At 35.1% G+C, this 21270-nt stretch overlaps 1 protein-coding gene across 41 annotated transcripts in view; it reads right to left on the reverse strand.

Annotated features, from left to right (window-relative positions):
* PTPRD (protein tyrosine phosphatase receptor type D) overlaps window positions 1–21270 on the reverse strand; it is a 1336531-nt gene that overhangs the window by 153250 nt on the left and 1162011 nt on the right. For 21 of the 41 annotated variants that reach the window (XM_087886215.1, XM_034410407.3, XM_087886231.1 and 18 more), the window contains 2 exons: window positions 4686–4874; window positions 951–1061 (listed from right to left, as the gene is read on the reverse strand). In XM_087886215.1, the coding sequence (XP_087742341.1) occupies window positions 951–1061; window positions 4686–4874 (300 nt within the window). Of the gene's footprint in view, window positions 1–950; window positions 1062–2690; window positions 2709–4685; window positions 4875–21270 lie in introns of all 41 variants that reach the window. The other 20 variants (XM_087886206.1, XM_087886220.1, XM_087886211.1 and 17 more) reach the window with 1 other exon arrangement.

Below are 21270 nucleotides of genomic sequence, written 5' to 3' on the forward strand. Positions count from 1 at the left end.
GATTAGGGTAGTTTTCTAAGAAGGCCGTAATCATTTCTGAACCTTTTCTTCCCCCCCAAATTAAACTGTAAATACTTTTGAGGAACTTGTATATTATAATGCTGTGACAATGTCATGAGCTAAAAACTGTGTTTTAAAAACAAAAATATCCCTTTGCCTTTCTAACCCACCCTTTCATTTAGCACTCTCACTTTGCAGAAAGATATTAAAGACTCAGATAATGTAAATTACGCCAAGAAGTTACAAAAGGGAATGCTTCCATGGATTTATTTTTTAAAAAATATAACCATTACATGGATCATCATTCATATCTACTAAAATTAGGTCACTTTCCTCCCCTTTCTTCCTCTTTTCCACAAAGAACAGGTAGTTCATTAATACATTGCTATGGATTACATATTTCAGCTAATATTTCAAATTAAATAGTGAATATATGGGGGAAGGGTTGACAGAGAAGGAAATCACCAGTCTTTTTCAAACTAAAATTTCAAACTAAGAATTTTCAAACTAAAAACTTTTCCTTTTAACAGAGGTCACATGGAAACATACCTCAATATTTTGTGTTTCAATTACAGTTAAATTAGTTTCACAGCAAGCAATACTGGGAATTCAAATACACCAAAATAAACAAAAAAAGGAAAAACAATAGAGAAAAAAACCCTCAAATTAATACAACTTTCAGGTAACTAGCCAATGCACGAAAGGTAGAAGTCAAGCTGTAAAAAAATACAAATATACTTACAAACTTTAAATCACAGGGACATATTAGAGTCAATAGTGCCTTTCTTCTTCCCCAAAGTTTTCCACTAAGCCTTTAGACCATTTCTCTTATGGCTAACTTTTCCCATAATGCCTTCAATACTACAAGTTGCTAAAAGATAAACCTCAAGAGAATCTTAACACTCTTGAGCCTGAATGAAGAGTTGATGCCAGGGTTATGTCATTCCTACCTCTGACATAAAGATTGGCAGGGGCAGAATAGCGAGTACCCGCACTGTTGGTTGCAACACACTCATATTTGCCTTGGTCAGATTCTTCACTCAATTCGATTTGGAGGGCACCTGTATGGATATAAAATATATTCCCAAAGAAATTGTCAAAAGATAAGTTTTTCAAACTCCTAACAATACACCGCTTAACAATAATGAAAAGCCCTGTAAGCGAAGATCCACTCAACGTCGGTTCATTTTCTCGCTAAGGTAACACAGACAAAAAAATAATAATAATGATGCGATGAAAAAAACAAGGAGATTATTTTTTTCACACCATCAGTACTAAAACAGGAAAACAATCTGCATTTGTCAAACAATTCTCTAACATAATACTTTTTTCTCCTAGGCTATTAAAATGAAGATGGGTGAGACTGCTTCAAGGAAGTATGGCTTTAAAATAAAACAAAGGAGATTAGATTATTGGGTCATCACATTTGGTTTTACTAAATTCTACTTTTCGTGTGTGCGCGGTAAAAGTAATACAAAAGCGTGGAACTTGGCAAAAAAGGGCAAGATGGATTTCAAGAAAATCTTCTTCTGAAGAAGCCCAAAAATGTGCAGCAAGTACAAAAAAGGCTGCTTGAAGTGAAAAAGGAAACAAATTAGTTATTTATAGTAATCAAAAGAAACAAAACTCCCTTAAAGACATGCAGATTTGTAAGAAAAAGAAACACATTCAGCTACAATTTACAATCTTTTAGTGCATTTGCTGAAAAACAAGAGGATTGAATTAGAAGGCACCAAAAAAAGAAAAAGAAAAAAAAAAGAAAAAAAGTTTAAAAAATAAACAAAGAAGAAGCAACCAACCACTGCTGAGGACCTCGGAGTGGCCCCCCAAGACACCCATCAAAATCCACGACTGGGATTAGCAGTGTGGTGTCAGAAAACCCAAGAAAAATACAAAACAAGAATTACAAAAGACATGGACAATATTTATAAAATGATTAAAACCCAGCAATACCACATACCATTAAGAATATTCAATTATCAACATTTCAATTTTCAAAGCCTGGAAGATCAGAAGGATCGAAAAATCCATTGAAGAGTCAATCCAAGAAAAAAAATACATATTGTATTAGGAAGAAGAATGTGTTTATATATAAATATATAATTGAATTTAAAAGAAAAAAGTCTACTTGAACAAAAAGAAAAAAGAAACCCTTTTTAAAGACAGAGTTAAAAAGAAGATATTCCTTGTTGTCTTCTGCATGTCTGCAACTGTTCTCCAGACCATCTTGGCTTGGTCCAAAAAAAAAAAAAAAGAACAGCTAAGGAAGAAAAAAAAAATGATCTTTTTTTTTTGCTCCAGTTGGACCAAAAAAAAAGAAGAAAGAAAGAAAAAAAAAGGTAGAAAAAGAAGAAAAAAGAAAAAGAGGGACAAATGATACGCTGTGACTGGGTTGTGGCCTTAAGACCTGGATATGCTTTCTTTGAAGCATATCGCAAAATAACAAACCTTTTTTCAAAAAGAAAGAATAAACAGAAAAAACACATTTTTAAATGTAAGGTGAAAAATATGTCAGGGAAAAAAAATCACAAGATGAAAGTCACTGACCATAACTAAATAGGACAAAAGGAAGAAATAAAGATGATGACTGATTTAGATGATGCATTTATTTTTTAAAATGACAATAATGAAAGGGATGGGAGGACAGAAAGAATAAGATCATTCTGTGAACGTTAGTTCAGCAATCTTACCTCTTATTGGTGTACCACCTGGGTAGATAATATGAATGCAAATAAGATTAGAAAGAAGAAGCATTAGTACGAGAAGAAGGAGGCTAGGGCTTTGGAAGAAGAATCAAATTAGAGTTACAGAATTAAATAAGGACTTAAAGGAATCTTGTTTTATACTGTCAAAACAGGAATATATTTAGGCATAATAATTAGATTATAAGAAATAGTATACCAAAATGGGGAAGCCATCATCTTTGGAAGTGGGGTGAGGTGACAGGGGCAGGGGCAGGGGAGTTCCTTCATTCATACAAAACTTACACTTGGGATTATTGAGGAATAAAATATCTTATATATGTCTGAAAGCCTAAAAAAATCTTTATAATTCTACAATTAATCATAACAGTTTTGGAAGTGAAACCGGGAAGAAAAAGAGGGAGAGATACTGGAGAAAGAGAGAGAAAAACAGAAACAGAAAAATGGGGGAAGAGTTTATACTAAAGACTATATAAAAATAAACACTGAGTTTATTTTGGATTCTTTTTTTTTCACTTACTCTGCTATATCTACGTGACATTTGTGTTTTGTTCTTTCTCACTGTGAGTTTCTATACAACAACATTTCTGTGAAGGATTGTGTGTGCACTACTATCACATGTCTGGTGACTACCCTGTTAGTAAAATGCATGCCATGCATTTTAAGAGTAATAATAAGCATTATAATACCATAATTATAGTACTCTGCATATGAAAATTAGTGGGGGGTGAAGTGCGCTTCAGAACTAAGCACTTACCAATAGATTCTGGAGATTTAAATACGGAGAGAAGAGAGACAGCATAAAAATATTATTATATTCCTTATAATTTGGTACAAAATCTTTCAAGTTAAAGCTTTATATATTAAAGAATCTATGTCACAGGTGAAAATCACTTCTAGTTTTACATTAAAAGAGGTTTACTCTACACAATTTTGCTGATAACAAGCATAGAAGTTGGTAACAAGACGGCTTAACATCATCACAGATCAGAAAGGTAAACGTTCTGGGAATCACCTGATTTTATAGCATTATTATTTCTGAAGTAAGCAGCTTGTTACATTTCCCATCCCTTATATGATATATTTTATATGGGAAAAGCATACAACTTATAAACATTAGTTATATTATTATGAAACTGCATGAGGGATTCCATCTGGTAGGGAAACAGGGAAAGAGCTGCTAAAGCTGGACTCTACACGAAAAGCAGGCTTCTGTAGATCCAGATACTGAAATACTAAGGAGGTTCCAGAATCACTACTGTGGCTAGATACATCAGAAAACTTTTAGCCAATTCATAGTAATAATAACCATCATCATAACAATAATAATCTCTCCTTTCAAAGGATATCCCAAGGATAGTTATTATCGTTGTAGTAGCACTTTGTTTGTTTTTTTAAAAAATGTTAGTTAAAAATAGTATACAAGAAAAAAAGTCATGTGTTTCATGTATCAGTGAACGGTAGGAAGGTATGTCCCAACTGGCTAATCTTTGGTGAATTTCAAATGTTGAAAACAATTCTCAAAACACAATTGTTATATAGTATTTTAAACATCAAAAATGACAAATTTGGGTTGGATGAGGATAATCATTGGTACTCTTTGCATATCCTGTAGTCCAATGCCGATGGTAATAATAATAATAATGAGAGATAAAGGCAGAAGAGAAAATGGATCTGTCAAATACTGCTGAAAAGCAGTAAAGAAAACAACAAAAAAAATTGAAACTACAGTCACAGCAGTGAGCAATGTGGAATAAACAGAAGCTGCAAAACATTCTGGAGACAGACTATGGAAATTCTGGGAACAGACTATGGCTACAACACAGACATGGACAACACGCTCAACAACATAAAAAAGAGAAGGGAATAAATCACAACCCAAAAAATAAAACAAACACACAAATAAGGAAAAAGAACAGAAACAACAAAAAATCCAGGAAAGAATTATTTAAGGCATTACTGAAAACAGTAACAATACCTTACCTGATCGTAATTGCTTAATGCGCCCATTGTTGTTGCTCGTATCTACAGGTAAAAAATCTTTGAACCATGTTATTTCTGGATCAGGATTGCCGCTGGCTGCACATAACATAGTGGCTGTTCGAGTGCGCTCAACCACCTTTAACTGTGGTCCCATATCAATGGTGGGAAAACCACGTGGAATTTGATCCTCTGGAAAGAAAATAAAATATGGTTTATGTAATTTTTATCACAAACCTTATCTCTTTTATAGATGCATTTCAGATTCTGTGTATTTCAGGCCTATTTTTAATAAAAATTTTCAGTTTTTCTTTATAGGGTGGTAAGGTAAAGGTTTCCCTGCACATGCATGCTAGTCATTTCCGGCTCTAGGGGGCGGTGCTCGTCCCCATTTCTAAGCCGAAGAGCCAGTGCTGTCCGAAGACGTCTCCGTGATCATGTGGCCAGCATGACTCAATGCCAAAGGCGCATGGAGTTCTGTTACCTTCCCACCGAAGTGGTCCCTATTTTTCTACTTGCATTTTTTATGTGCTTTCAAACTGGTAGGTTGGCAGAAGCTGGGACAAGTAATGGAAGCTCACCCTGTTATGCAGCACTAGGGGTTCAAACCACTGAACTGCCAACCTTTTGATCAACAAGCTCAGCATCTTAGCCACTGAGCCACCACATCCCTTTTAGGGTGGTAGGAGTACAAACCATGAATCAAAATAATTTCAGCTCTAATTCTATTCTTCTTAATCTGATAGGATCCTGATTTATTTGCAGAATTTCCAAGGGAAAGCAGTTAAAAGTTTTCAGAATTTGTATCTTACAAGGATATGTTATTGATTTAAAGATATAAATTATAACTTCCACTGACAGGTGAAAACAGTGGGGAAATGGAAGCTCTGTACCCAACTCAAAACCTATGCAGATTTTTGCTGCATGGTCAAAATAATTTGGTTTTTCATAAGCAGATACAAAGCTATGTGACCTTTTGGGGGAGACAAGTTTCCTAAATTTAGTGAAACTTATTTGTAATAAAATCTGTACAGGTAATTCTCGACTTATACCTACAACTGGTAATGGAATCTCAGTCATTGAGTGAGGTAATCATTAAGCAAGACATTCACATGTCAACTTTGTTCAAGGACTACAATCCTGGCACTTCTGGTTGTGGTCATTAAGTGATCTATTGGGTTGGGAAATGGACCAGACTGAAAGAGCTGCTTGCAGAATACAGCTCCCCTCTCTGTGTGGAAGGGAACTGTTCTGGCAGACAATGGGAACAGAACACAGATGTTTGGGATCTGACCTCTGCTTCTGCACCTCACTGAATTCAACTCTTTTGCATGAAAGCTCCATTTCTATCCCAGTCATAGTACTGACATAGATTGAGCTCTCCTTGGCAGGCAGCCCCCAGACACGAGAGGAAGTCCTCTCAGCAGGCAGCAGCAGCTTGCAACATTCCCTACTGCTTTCCCCACTGAATTTCAGGAAACGTTAGCGTAAACTATAACCCTATGAATTTATCAGAAAATCTGTTTTTACCATTTAAATTCTGCAGCAAACTATAGCAAATATCAATTGTATCTCATGAGATGGTTTTCAAATTATTTCTACTTTCAAAATCCTATGTAATTTGAAGATCATATGTAGGGCTGCTGACTTATGTACAAAAGGCCAGAGCTCTTCCAAGAGTATAACATTAAAAATGAATAATCTAGTGCTTTCTCTGATTTAGCAAGTGCGACCAGAATAAGAAAAAAAAATCAAAAATAGTATTCAGATGTGTATGTGTTGCTATTATAATCTAGAAATTACATTCAGTAATTTCTCATTGATTATAAAAGCCTTATTTATTTTTCTTTCAAACATGCCGATTTTTCTCCAAAACCAAAAGAAAACAGGAGAAAAGATCAATAGCTACCGTGGACTTATTTTATTAAATATGACTAGTATTGACATGCCGCTTTTAAGGAATGAAGATAATTTGTTATAATTTTTCCAGCATCAACACATAATTTCTTTTGCTAAAAAATGGTATGAGCATTCCACATATTTCTAGAAAAGCTTTCACAGGCATTTGAAAAAGTTAAAGTGATACCCTGGGAGACTTGGTCAATGTTTGCATTTCTTGATAACTTCCTTCCCACTTAGGGCTATGGAATCACTGAAAATATGACTTGTGTATATTGCTGTAACAGAATGGTATTTTCATCTTTTACCAATATGCAAGCTGACATTCTTATGCCATTTTGTATTGGATCTTGCCAAAGAATCCTACATTTTATAACAATTTATAAGATGTAAAGTTTTCACCTTGGGAATTACTGATAAAATATGACTTATGCCATGCTGAAGTAGCACTCTAAGGTATTTGCATGACCTTTCCTTTTCCTATTTCATTTACAAAGAATACACTTGCGCTCCAATTTTCTTATAAACATTCACACAACCAAGATAATATGTCTTGCATACAACTAGGGTAAAGAATGAAAAAGAAATTCCCTTTCTTATTTTTAATAAGGACAATTAAATTCAATCCATCCTTCTTATGCAAAGATTCTGTCTGAGTACACATTCCTCATTAAATTTCCAAGAGGAACATTATAATGTAGCAGATTGAAATAGTCAGAGTTGTTATACTTTGACAGTTGTGGCTTGTTTCCAATCTGGCTGTCAGGTATTTGGCAACAAAGCCTAGAATTCAGCATAAAATAAGATGAGAAGAAATAATGAAATTTGTAACAGCACCGCTTATCTCAGTGGGCATAAGTTTATATGACATTAATTGCTTTCGGTTCTACTTTAAATGTATTAATTATTTCTATAAAACTTTTCCAATTTGATGGCACAATGTTTAACAGCATATCAGATAACATGAACAATCACATCAATCAGCAACAACTCCTTCAAAAAGATAAAAAGTATTATTAATCGATACAGTAACAGCTATAAATTTCAACACCAAATGACAAACATTTTTCCTTCTTCATTAGCATGCACATTAATATAATCAGCAGGATTTTAAATACAATGTTCTCCAGTTTTCATTTTAATATTCACTTGTACTCAATTAGCTAGTCCTTCATCAATATTTTAAATCAGGCATGACTTTCATACCTTTATCACACATTGTCAGGCAAACAGACAGATTATGTCCTTGTGGTGAGAAAGATTTACAAAAACATACACTTTAAAATACGTTTATGATGGTAATTACAGGAGACCTGACCGCATCACAGTTTCTCAGCATTCATAATGAATTATAGCATAATATGGGGGAAAATAAAGAAGAACCGCTATCAACTATGGAAGGACTAATATACCCGAATGACTTAGACAAAATAGTAAGATACAAATAAATATTAGATGACCAAGGAACATTAAACACGAATCAAGAATTAAAAAACAAGGGAATTGACAAAGATTGGTGGCCTCACTTGCAAATCCAGTCGAGATACAAAAAAGTCGTAGAAAAATATGGTTTCTATAGGAAACAACAAGAGCTGAATAAAATACTACAGGGGATGGAGGGAAAAATGATAAAAAAAACCCCATATAATTATTTACTGAGATTCAAAATGGAAGAAGAAATGGTTAAAGAAACCATGATAACCTGGGCAAAAAATTTCAGCTACACCATAGAATTAGAGAACTGGGAAAAACTGTGGGAAAAAATTATAAACTGACAATGTCAGCAGCATACAAAGAACATTTATATAAAATGTTTTACCATTGGCATTTGCCCCCAGCGAAATTAGCAAAAATGTTCCCAAACAGACCAGCAGAATGTTGGAAATGTAAACAGAAACAAGGAACATACTACCACATGTGGTGGACATGCCCAGAAGCAAAGAAATATTGGATAAAGATAAGAAAGTGGCTAGAGGAAATTACCAAACAGCAAATAGATGTAAAACTGGAGTTATTTTATTAAGTATATTAATAGGAAACTATAATTTAAAAAAAAACCAATATATAATGCTACATATAATAACAGCGGCCAGAATTGTTTATGCGCAAAATTGGAAAAATGAAAGAAAGTAGACTTTCTGATGGAATGGTAATAAGGAAAATGCTAGAATGTGCTGAGATGGATAGGCTGACAATGGAAATATAAGAAAGAGGAGAAACTGAATATTATCTGATTTGGAATATATGGTACAACTGGTTAGAGAATAGAAGCCAAGTTTAAGGATGTTAAAGTAAGATAAGATGTAATAAAAATGCAATATATATATTTATGTAACTATAACAAGCACACAGTGTATAGATTAACATATGTTGCTAATCTTTAATCAACAGTTATAAAGAAATAGGTATGTATATAAGGAAAATGAAAATAACCTCTTTGTACATATGAGGGATGCTGATACTGAAGTGCTGTAAAGATGAAAATTGTGATATAAAATGAAGAAAATTGTTTAATAAAAATAATTAAAAAAAGAATTATAGTATCAATTATGTTTTGTTGCTAATTTTTTTTATTCTGCTCTGGCACTTATTCCACATGATTTTATTATTGTCAAAGAATTTTTAGGGTGGCTTTTACTCCAGACAATTATATTAGAAAATATCATGATAGCTTTATTATATTTTTACTGAAAAAACTCTGCAACACCACTTTGCCTAATTATTATTAGGCAGAATTATTCTCTTCATTATCAAAAAACTACTGAAAAATATGTGATACAAAGCATGTTTTATATTTTTACAAATTAATCCAACTAGTGGTTCCTAAATTGTCATGGTGTATGTGTATGTAAAGGTGTATATGCGTATGTATGTGCACAAACAGAACACAATAATAATTTTACAACCCAATTGTAAAGTATCACTAGTAATTTTACAACCTAATATGTAAAATATTATTAGCAATATGACCTATAATTCAAATAACAAGGAAAACACATCCAGGAAGAAATCAATTATTTTTCCATTAACTGTAGTTTCTGACCACAGATAACTTCAAGTGAAGCAACCAAGTTCTACCTGTGAAATTTGCTGCCTCTGACAGAATAAGATGTGGGAGTATGTTTGATGTGGGAGTGTGTTACTGTATTTTAGAGATCAACATAGATGTTGGTTGAAATAAAAGAGAGGTATTTTGACTAATTTAAAAATGTGCTATTAGCTGAAATAAATGTTTATTTATTCATCAAAATACCCAGATATTCTATCAGCTAAATCTAGATCTTTCCGGGTATTGATGGAAGACTGAATGAAACATAGAAGAGTAGGAGAAGGAAGGAGATTGCTTGAGAAGCTGAAGCCATGCAGATGGGAGCTAGCACAATTCCAGTCTATCCAAGAAAAGGTGTGGCAATATACACTACACTAAATGTACATTGCCACACTGTAAATGTAAATATTGCAGACACTTTGCTAATGGCCACTAAAGCATGGATATAGATAGTGTACTTTCAAAAAAATGCATCTTGCTAGCTGGTGCTGTAAATATTCCAGATCTGGCTTGTTAGGAAATAAGCAAGATGAGACTCAGTGGGTTGGAGACTGAATGGCATGCAGGCAATAGTGTTGATGGTTTTACCAGATTAGCAAAAATGTTTTGGAGAGTAATATGTACTGTTTTCACTTAGATGTATGCTAAACATAACTGAGTATGTCTTGACTGAATATGCAGTGCACTATTAAACAACCATTTATTTTAATCACTATAGTAATGCACTTGAGATATACTTTGTTCTGCATTGTCCTTGGTGAGAAATCTGTGTAGAATAGAATGATCTTTTTTCATATTCAACCCAATTCACTTTGAGAAACAGACACTCCTTAACTCTGAAATAGTATTAGTAGAAACTGGTATAAAGAGAGACCATTTAAGTCTTTGACGGTCTCTTTCTTAGCAGGAATCTTCAAACCTGGAGTGTGATAGCATCATTCTTGTAGGCAGGTAAAGCACTCTAAGATAAGATTGGATTGTATTCTCTAAAATCCAGTAACATGAGGCCATTAAAAAGCAATAACCTATATACCTTGTCTCCCCAAAAATAAGACATCCCTTGATAATAAGCCCAATCAGGCATTTGAGTTCATGCTCAAATAAGCCTAAAATAAGCCTCCCCCCGAAAATAAGCCCTCCCTGAAAATATTTAGACGCAGAGCTGGAAATCAGATAAGACAGCAAGATGAGCCCCATCTTGCTCTATGTGCCCCAAAATAATAAGACCTCCCCAAAAATAAGGCCAAACGCTTATTTTGGGGTTCAAAAATATAACAGGGTCTTATTTTCGGGGAATAAAAAACCTTCATGGTCTGAAACTTTAATGCAGACCTAAAATGTCAAATCATACAAGAATTTCCAGCTTAATATAATTAGTGTTTTCATTAATTTCTACAATGGCTGTCAAAATTCTGCAATGCAGCACATTCAATGGAATACAATTAATAAAGGTAAAGGTTCCCCTCGCACATATGTGCTAGTCGTTCCCGACTCTAAGAGTTGGTTCTAATCTCCGTTTCAAAGCAGAAGAGCCAACGCTGTCCGAAGATGTCTCCGTAGTCATGTAGCTGGCATGACTAAATGCCAAAGGCACATGGAACACTGTTACCTTCCCACTGTTACCTCCCCTATTTTTCTACTTGCATTTTTACGTGCTTTCGAACTGTTAGGTTGGCAGAAGCTGGGACAAGTAACGGGAGCTCATCCTGTTATGCGGCACTAGGGATTCGAACCGCTGAACTGCCAACCTTTCGATCGACAAGCTCAACGTCTTAGCCACTGAGCCACCATGTCCCTTTTATATAATTAATACTTTCCTGCAATACACAAGAACTTCAACATATAGATATTTATTTGGATAATAATGTATTTATTTATTCAATTTATATGTCGCCCCTCTCCGAAGACCCAGGGCGGCTCACAATACACTCAAAAAATCACTATAAAAACACTTAAAAATTAAAGACATTAAAGACATTAAAACCCATTCACACCATTCATGGCCGGATCTCGGCAGATCGAAACAGTGAGATCAACAGCCCCAGGCCTTCTGGAAAAGCCAGGTCTTCACCGCTTTTCAGAAGGCCGATAGGGTTGGGATGGTCCAGACCTCAGGAGGTAACTGGTTCCAGAGAGCTGGGGCAGCCACAGAGAAGGCCTTCCCCCGCGGCCCGCCAGCCGGCATTGTTTAGCTGACGGGACCTGGAGGAGATCAACTCTGTGGGATCTTACTGGTCACTGGGAGCTATGCGGTAGAAGGCGGTCTCGTAGATAACCTGGCCCTGAGCCATGTAGGGATTTAAAGGTAATAACCAACACCTTGAATTGTGATCGGAGACCAATAAGGAGCCAGTGCAGCTCGCGGAGAATTGGTGTAATGTGGGTGTACTTAGGTGCACCCACGACAGCTCGCGTGTCTGCATTCTGGACCAACTGTAGTCTCCAAACACTTTTCAAGGGTAGTCTCATGTAAAGCATGTTGCAATAATCTAACCGTGAGGTGACAAGGGCATGAGTGACTGTGAGGAGACCCTCCTGATATAAATCTACATCAACAACAGAAAAGTATTAAGTAAATAAACTAGTTAGGAATATATGTTCACTTGACCAAATCTTTGATTTTTAATATTTTACAAGATAAGCAAGAAAGCTTGTTCCTCAAAGCAGTATATTGGCACAATAATCTTATTTTGTCTATTAATAGAATCTTCACTTCAAGAGTAATTGACTAGGGGTGTAAACATTTTAAAAGCTATATGTTATAACTCAGCTGACAATTATATGTATTTAACTTTACCTCATGGCAGCTACATTTCAATGAATTGAAATTCCTAATTCTGTCTACAATTTTTTTATATAGCTAGATATGGTAAAATAACATGCTGTGCGTAACTTTAGGGTTAAGTATTCTGTCCTCCAAACTTCATTATTTAAAATTAGTCATTAATACTAGCCTTGCTTATATAGAATTTAAATAATTATTCAAGCCAAATTTCATGATCAAATTGGTAATGTCAGTTTATTAAAGTTTAACTTATAAATCAACTACATAAGGTTGCATGGATATTTTATTGGGGAATGGTGGGACATTGGAGAGGCTACAATAGTACTGAAGCACTAAAAATCACTTCTTTTAAATGATGTTACTCACTCAAAGCAGTAAAAAAATTCCCTCCTTTAATGTAGCAACTGCTTCTCAAGTGCTTCAGATAGACACACACACACACACACACACACACACACAAATCCTAACCAGGTTTTAATGTACTTTTCATTAAAAATGCATCACATATACAGCTATTCAGATACTTTAAGTGTAGGAGCTATGATGTCAGCTGATTCATTTTCCAATGTTATCTTTGCTATATTCTGTCATCAAGCTTTGGACAAACAGACAGTTTCTATGCAATGAAATAGATGGATAGAAATCTGACATTAGAAATAGCAACATCTGTGAATGATAAAATTGTTTAAAGTGTATAAAGCATATTTATTCCCAAATTACTGTATGTGTATGGTATAACTGTGTCAAATGAAACATTTCGGACAGTTAATGGGGAAATAAAAGATATAAGTAAAGGTTCCCCTTGCGCATATGTGCTAGTTGTTCCCGACTCTAGGGGGCGGTGCTCATCTCCGTTTGAAAGCCAAAGAGCCAGCGCTGTCCAAAGACGTCTCCATGGTCATGTGGCCGGCATGACTAAATGCCAAAGGCGCATGAAACGCTGTTAACTTCCCATCAAATGTGGTCCCTATTTTTCTACTTGCATTTTTTATGTGCTTTTGAAATGCTAGGTTGGCAGAAGCTGGGACAAGTAATGGGAACTCACCCCATTATGCGGCACTATAATATGGGGGAATATTGACTAGTATATATAATATATGGATAGTATATAGCAAATATACACTACATAGCATATGCATAGTAATTGTAGCATAAAAAGCAGACATTTTTGTGGTTTGTGGTCATGGGAATCTTGTAGAATCCGTGCCAATGTGAAAATAATATATGCAACATAATGTCTCAACACAAATCCCAGGCTCTTCTTGCCTCCTAATATCAGATAAATGTATATTAGTCATGTAACTTGTATTATTGCATGTTCTGTCATTTGTGCTTTCTTGTGGACATCTATGTATATAGCTCATGATCTGCATTTTATATCCTCTAGAGCAGTTTCCAATGACATGCTTGTGCTTCATAGTATACATATTATCTTTAGTTTTATTATTTATTTTTCATGCACTTTTAGCTTTTTACAATGCTCTTTGATCATAATAATCTATTCCAAATAAAATATTTTTGTTCTTTATCACCCCTAAGTCCAAAACAGATACAATATGAAATTTAAGACAACTATTTCATACCCAACCTGTTTTCTGACTCTCTTTATTTGTTACAAATTTACTATTTAGGTGTGGAAAAAATATGTGTGGCTGTTTTTGCTTTATATACCATTCTGAAAGCAGTTTATATACTGTTCTGGATCACTGAATTAAGGGAAAGGAAAGGAAATACTTCACATCTTTTGACTTCTCACAGCAAACACTTGGTATTAGCTCAAGATCACTGCAGGTACAAGACCATAAACATTGTTATTAGCTTCTGTTTCATCCTACCACTTTGTCAGATTTCCATCACTTTGCCCCTGAGAAACTCACCAGCTGGTTAACCTCAGACAGCATGAGTAAAATTATTATATTTATTTCTGATTGACCTATAAAATAATAGCTCTTCGTTTCATAATCTTTAGGACTATATACAGCAGCAAGAAATCTGTTACTTGATACACGGGATTTTAAAAAACATCCAGATGACCAGCTTTTTTGGGGAAAAAAATGGTGAAATAAAAAACTGGAAAATTGAGGAGACATATATATATATAAGATCTCTATCTTAATATTAAATTGCTGGTATGGAATGATTGCAATTTTCAAAAGTTTAGCTTTTCACTTTTATATTATTATTATTTTCCTGTTCAGAATATGTTACTTTCTTGTGAATCTGTTTGCCTATAATATGCTAACTATGTTACCCCATGGTAATTATTTTTGCAAATGTTGATTTTTTTTAATATGGAGAAATATCAGGGCAGAGATATGCAATGAACCACTTCAGTATTACAACTGATTAGATAATATGCATTCACAATCAAGGTGATGGAATTTAGATATTAATGCATATCCTGATTAGGTGACACTACTGGTTAATTATTTAAAATGCCAGAAGAAAATGGGTTTATATTTTTCTAATGCAACCATTTTAGCAGGACAATTTGAGAATAAAATAATATTCAAAGAAGGCAAAATATAGATTCAGAAGAAAATGCCATCTGAAAAAGTATTTTTGCATTTCTTTAGTTATCTTACAATAACTTACAACATGAATGCAACTCGGTGTACCATAGGAGCAAATATATATTTCTTTGCCAAATGAGATACATAGTTTAATTATAGTAGAACACAATATTTATACTATTTGTTTTAAAAGTATACACTAGTGGACCTACATAACTGCAACAAAAATAAAACAAGGTATAATAAATCCATGAATATTTTATTCTTTACCCTAGAAAATCACATTTTTATGGAATACCTTCCTACAATATTAATGCCCTAAAGCTAACATTTATTCTCACAGTTTATTCTCCTTTCAGTTATTTGAAGAGACTTCAACATGTTGATTTTATGATCCAGGTTTAATCCTTTAAGATTTTAAAGTGTAATTTTAGGAGTTTCATATCATAAAACCATTTTTTAAGCATATAGACAATGCAGTTAATAAAATAGTTAACATTCAGTAGTTAGATGCTGTCTTCTTAATCCAGTGATAATGATCTTTTAAAATCCAAAATAATAGGGTTTCAAATTTAATAAGTCCTTTTACATAACCATTTTCACAGCATAGAGTTTTATTTTCCTACTATTGAAGTGATTAGCAAAAAATAAAATTATTAATATACATGTCTACTAAAGTAAAATTATTGCTTAGGTAACTTGTACAGAGGAAAAGATAATTACAATTTTCATACAAACTTGAAATAAACTCAACCATATCTCTAATTATACAGAACAGTAATATAAATAGAGAGTTCCAAGAGGGTGCCTGTCTTGATGCTTTATGTATGTTCCTGTTTCTGTGTGTTTATTTATTAAATTTATATGCTGCCCATCTATGAAGAATAGATACAATAATAAAAGATGAAGCATATTCACAAACTTGATGTCCCGCCCATGATTGAATTAAAATTGTCTGGATTCTGATGGAATGTTTGGAAGTCAAACATTCTTCTTTTTAGAATAATTACTCTGGAGAACACAGGATATATGTGTTAAGTTTTACTTCTGCCCTTCAACATGTACCTTTTAGAACCAATTAGCATTAGCACCTTTTCCTCCCAAAATATTTAAGCAAACCAAAATGATATAACTCTTGATAGAATCCAGTGATAAATTTCTATATGTAGAATCAACATTTGTTTATTGAGCAAAAGTAATGATTTTTTTCTCTGCAATCTGTTTTCCCAATAACTTGAAAGCTGCTTTGCAGAATCTACCAACATACTAGAATATATCTCAAAATTACATGGAAGATTACAGAAGGATAAAATAAGGAGAAATATATTTGTGAGAACAGAACCATTCATATATATTTATATTCTATTATTTGACTGTGAAATTCCAGCTTAATATGGTGTGTAGCTAAATCTTCCAAAATGTCAACGATTTTTTTAAACACTTCTAAAGATCTGGTGACTTTATGTCTACTATCAGAATTGTGACAGGATATTTTATGTTAAAATTATCAGGTGTTCTTTCTCTATGTCACATATTAAGCTGTTTGAGATGGGCATGAATACCAGATCATATATTGATTATTACATTGAATAAGTGACTCAAAGCAAACAACTTCCATATGATCTAAAAGACAATTCAATTTACCAGATACATATTTAGTATTACATGTGAATTAGCATTCCCTTTAATTGATTTTTTTAAAAGAAATATATATTTTTCCTGCTATGTGGAAAAGGAGCATGGATATCTTCACAAGAGGAGAAGGCCAATGATTATTTAATTTAATTCGTTTTACTTTATTTTAAATTTTGTATTTATATGTTTTATTCTATGGCTGTTCACCGCCCTGAGTCCTTCGGGAGTAGGGCGGTATACAAATTGAAATAATAAATAAATAAATAAATAAATAAATAAATAAATAAATAAATAAATGTTATGTTATGTTATGTTATGTTATGTTATGTTGTTATGTTATGTTATGTTATGTTATGTTATGTTATGTTATGTTATGTTATGTTATGTTATGTTATCATGGTTGTTAAGGAGGTCAGATGGGAAAAGAGAAAGAAAGAGAAAGATAGATGAGTGCAGTGTTTGTCTGACACTATGCTTGAAGCAGTATAGGTAGTCCTTACTTAATAACCCTAACTGGGAGTGGCAATTCTGCTTCTAAGTGAAGGAGTTGTTAAATGAGAAATCATGTAACCGCAACTGCACTTTTCAGCTGGAAAAAGACAAAACTATTTAGGTTTGTTTGCATAGCGCACCCTGGCTCCCAACCCTGGATCCACTATCACTATTGAGTCTCCCTACTCTATTGGGTGGATTGCATGGTGCACAGGGGAAAAGGCTTAGGCCAGTACGGCTAATCTTGCCATCGGGTGCCAGGAGTGGGGGGGAGGAGGGTCACGTGCACGCATGCCCACACCCATAATTCTATGTGCCCTGCCCCCACACATACGTGCACGACCCCCCTGGTCCCCCCTACTCTTGGTACGCGATGGCACAGTGGGTCCGGTAGGCCTGTTTTTCTCTCTCCCCAGAAGACCCTTTCTAGGAGCTTGGAGAGAGTGAAAATGGCCTTCCCTACCCTCCCAGAGGCCCTCCGGAGGCTGGAAACAGTCCATTTGCCAACTTCCAGCAACTCTGGACCCTGGGGAAAGAGAAAAATGGGCCTTCACCACCACCCCCGAGGCCCTCCGGAGGCAGGAATCAGCCTGTTTCTCTACTTCTGGTGGACTCAGAAGGCCCGAAAATAAGCTGGCTGTTGCAGGTGCCAGAACTGAGCTCATATGCCCACCAATATGGCTACGTGTGCCACCTGTGGCATGCCTGCCATAGGTTCGCCATCACAGGCTTAGGCAAAAGAGAGGTTGTCTAAAGAATTGTTTGCTTTTTTTGTCTTCCCCCATCCTGTAGAGCAGAGACTGGTGAGAAACAGATATTGAGATAGTACTGTAAGCTTTTTGTATGGACAGGGGTCAATGGCTCCAAGCTCTGGGTTGCCAGTCCAATCACACTGCTTTCAGTGTGTACAAGAGCAAACAGCTTATTTTCTTGCAATCCCTTTCTCTCCAATCAGTCTCCTATTCAAGGGGAGGGGGGATAAAAATAACCCCACAGGTTAGGCACAGAATAACCAAACTGACTGTAATGGCATGGAACTGTATTTCATAATAAAAACACTATGTTTAAATTATTGTAGTGATCTTTGTAATAAGATGAAATCCCGGGAATACATAGATCCCATTTCATTAATCCACTAGTCTGTAACTAGATAGAAGTCTATTACCCTGCCATCACCCCATCCTTTCTCAATACAAGCACAAATATTCTGCAAATTATATTTTTTATTTTTATTTATTTATTTATTTGTCGAGTATGTATTAGATAATATATAAGCATAAGCATGAATTGAATACATAAAATGAATACAATTAAAGGGAACATTAGGCCAGGGACGGTAGGCAGTCTGGTGCTCTTATGCATGCCCCTTACAGATCTCTTAGGAATGGGGTGAGGTCAACAGTAGCCAGTCTTAGGTTAAAATTTTGGGGATTTTGGGATGAAATCACAAAGTCAGGTAGTGCATTCCAGGCATTGACCACTCTGTTGCTGAAGTCATATTTTCTCAATCGAGTTTGGAGCAGTTCACTTTAAGTTTGTATCTATTGTGTGCTCGTGTATTGTTGTGGTTGAAGCTGAAGTAGTCATTGACAGGTAGGACATTTTATGAGCTATGCTTAGGTCATACCGAAGGTGGCATAGTTCTAAGTTTTCTAAGCCCAGAATTTCAAGTCTGGTGGCATAAGGTATTTTGTTGTGAGCAGAGGAGTGGAGGACTCTTCTTGGGAAATATTTCTGGACACGCTCAATTGTATTAATGTCCGATATGCAGTGCGGGTTCCAGACAGATGAGCTGTATTTGAGAATTGGTCTAGCAAATGTTTTGTATATTCTCGTTAGTAGTGTATTACCGGAAAAGAAGCTACACAAGATTAGGTTTACAACCCTTAATGCCTTTTTGGCGATGTTGTTATAGTGGGCTTTGGCACTTATATCATTAGATATGAGTACTCCAAGATCCTTGACAGAGTGAGATATTTTATCATATCCCTTTATGATAAAAGCACTAAGGCAGGGAAAGCCTGTAGAACATGGCTTCTGGCATTTTTTAGAAACCCTGTACTATAGGCAATTTCAGATCTGTATTTTCTTGCTTTTGGATAATGAAGGAATCCATTGCATCTCTTTATATGTCTATATGTCAGCCTCCTGGGTTCTATTGAGGTAGGTATATCAAACAAATCAAGAATTAAGAAAAACTACACACTGGTATAACAAAAATTACCCTCCTTTTTAGCTGCTGTGGCTATCATTTTACAATATGCATTAGTTTCTTTGATAACGAATCCAATGGAGCTACCGTAATCAAATAAAATTTTGTTAGTGTTTTCTGAATCCTTTTTTGTTTTCATCTATATGAATGTTGACCTCAACTATGGTAATGTCTCCAACATCATTACATCAAACAGTAAAGACAGGAACAAAGGATACATCCACAGTGCACAGGCTTGATGCAGATCGATGATGTCATCTTTCTTGTCGTTTTCTTATTTATTGCTGTAATTTGATAATCTGCACTGCATATAGCAATATAACAATCTAATTACTGTGTCTACAATTGACATGCACATCTCCCTGAACTTCAAGTGACTGACAGTCCAGAAATAGCCTTTTAAATAATGTCAGCTTTTCATTTGTGTTTGAAAGGTACAGCTAAATATTTTTCAGTCTACATGAAGCCTCAAATCAAGAAACCAGCAGTTTTGAGTTCTTGTGCCATCTTTTTGTCTAAGCACAGTTTTATTTTTCCACACTAACAGCTTACCAATAATTGGTGCAGCTGTCCATTGACTTTTAAGCATCTAACAGAAGTCTCCGTGTTTCTATTTATACCATTTTATTTGTATTGTGTATAGGTTTTGCATAGTTTTATCATTCTAACCAGGGGTGGGTTCTAAATTTTTTTACTACTGGTTCTGTGGGCGTGGCTTATTTTGTGGGCATGGCTTGGAGGTCATGTGACTGGGTGGCGTGGCTAGCTGGTCATGTGACCGGATGGCCATGGCTATGTGTATAGGGACTACTCAGAGGGCTGAAAAAAGTCATTTCTGACAGGTCCTCACACTTTTGACTGGTCCTCACACTTATGACCATCCTCACATTTATGCCTGTGCAGCATTCTTAACAACCATGTCACTCATTTCACAACTGCTTCTCTTCACCATGCTGACAAGATAGGGTAAAATGTGAGAACAGTCATAAGTTCGAGGACTGCTCAAAAGTGCGAGGATCAGTCAAAAATATTTTTTTCAGCCCTCTGAGTAGTCCATATGCACAAAAGGACTACCCAGAGGGCTGAAAAAAGTTATTTCTGATAAGTCTTCGCACTTTTGACTGGTCCTCGCACTTATGACTGGTCATCATTTATGCCCATTGTAGTATTCTTAACAACCGTGACACTCATTTCACAACTGCTTCTCTTCACCATGGTGACAAGATAGGGTGAAAAACGTAAAATGTGAGGACAGTTGTAAGTTCGAGGACTGGTCAAAAGTGCAAGGACCAGTCAAAAATAACTTTTTCAGCCCTCTGAGTAATCCATATGCACAAAAGGATACAGCAATAGATAGGGATGAAGGAAGGAGAAGAGAGGGAAGGAAGAGAAGGGAGGAAGGAAGGGAAGGGAAATTAGAGTAGGAGTGAGGGTAAGAGAGGGAGGAAGAGAGGAGGAGAAGGAGAAAGGAAGAGGAAGTAGGGAGGAGAAGAAGGGGGGAAGAGAAAGTAAGAAGGAAAGAAAAGAGAGAGGTGGTAGGTTTGAGGAGAAAGATTGCTGTACAATAAAAAAGATGAAAGGGAAGAAAGGCAACCCCAAACAAATATAAAGATATTAAGATAAAGAATGAATTGTTAAACTTTAAAGAATAAAAGAGAACAAATATGAATAAATAGCAATAATTAGGAACACACATACAAACATACAATGTATTTTCTTTGAACAGAGTATTTGGCCGGTTCACAAATTTAAACAGTGTTTAGTCATTTCAATTATATTTACAATTTCAATTATATTTACAATTTCAATTATATTTACAACTTACAAAATGCTCCTTTTCCCTGAACAGCTGAGGTGATATGTCCATTCTCTCATCTTCCCAAGAAGCAGACATAGTTCTATTGGACTGTGGTCTGATCTGCTTGCTTTTCAACAAAGCACATCAATTCTCACTTGCTAGTTCAAAGATATGCTAGATTCTTTTAGCTGATAGAAGATATATG

Source organism: Pantherophis guttatus, chromosome 2, assembly GCF_059756535.1.
Source record: "Pantherophis guttatus breed Tessera chromosome 2, ASM5975653v1, whole genome shotgun sequence".
Classification (NCBI taxonomy): Eukaryota; Metazoa; Chordata; class Lepidosauria; order Squamata; family Colubridae; genus Pantherophis; species Pantherophis guttatus.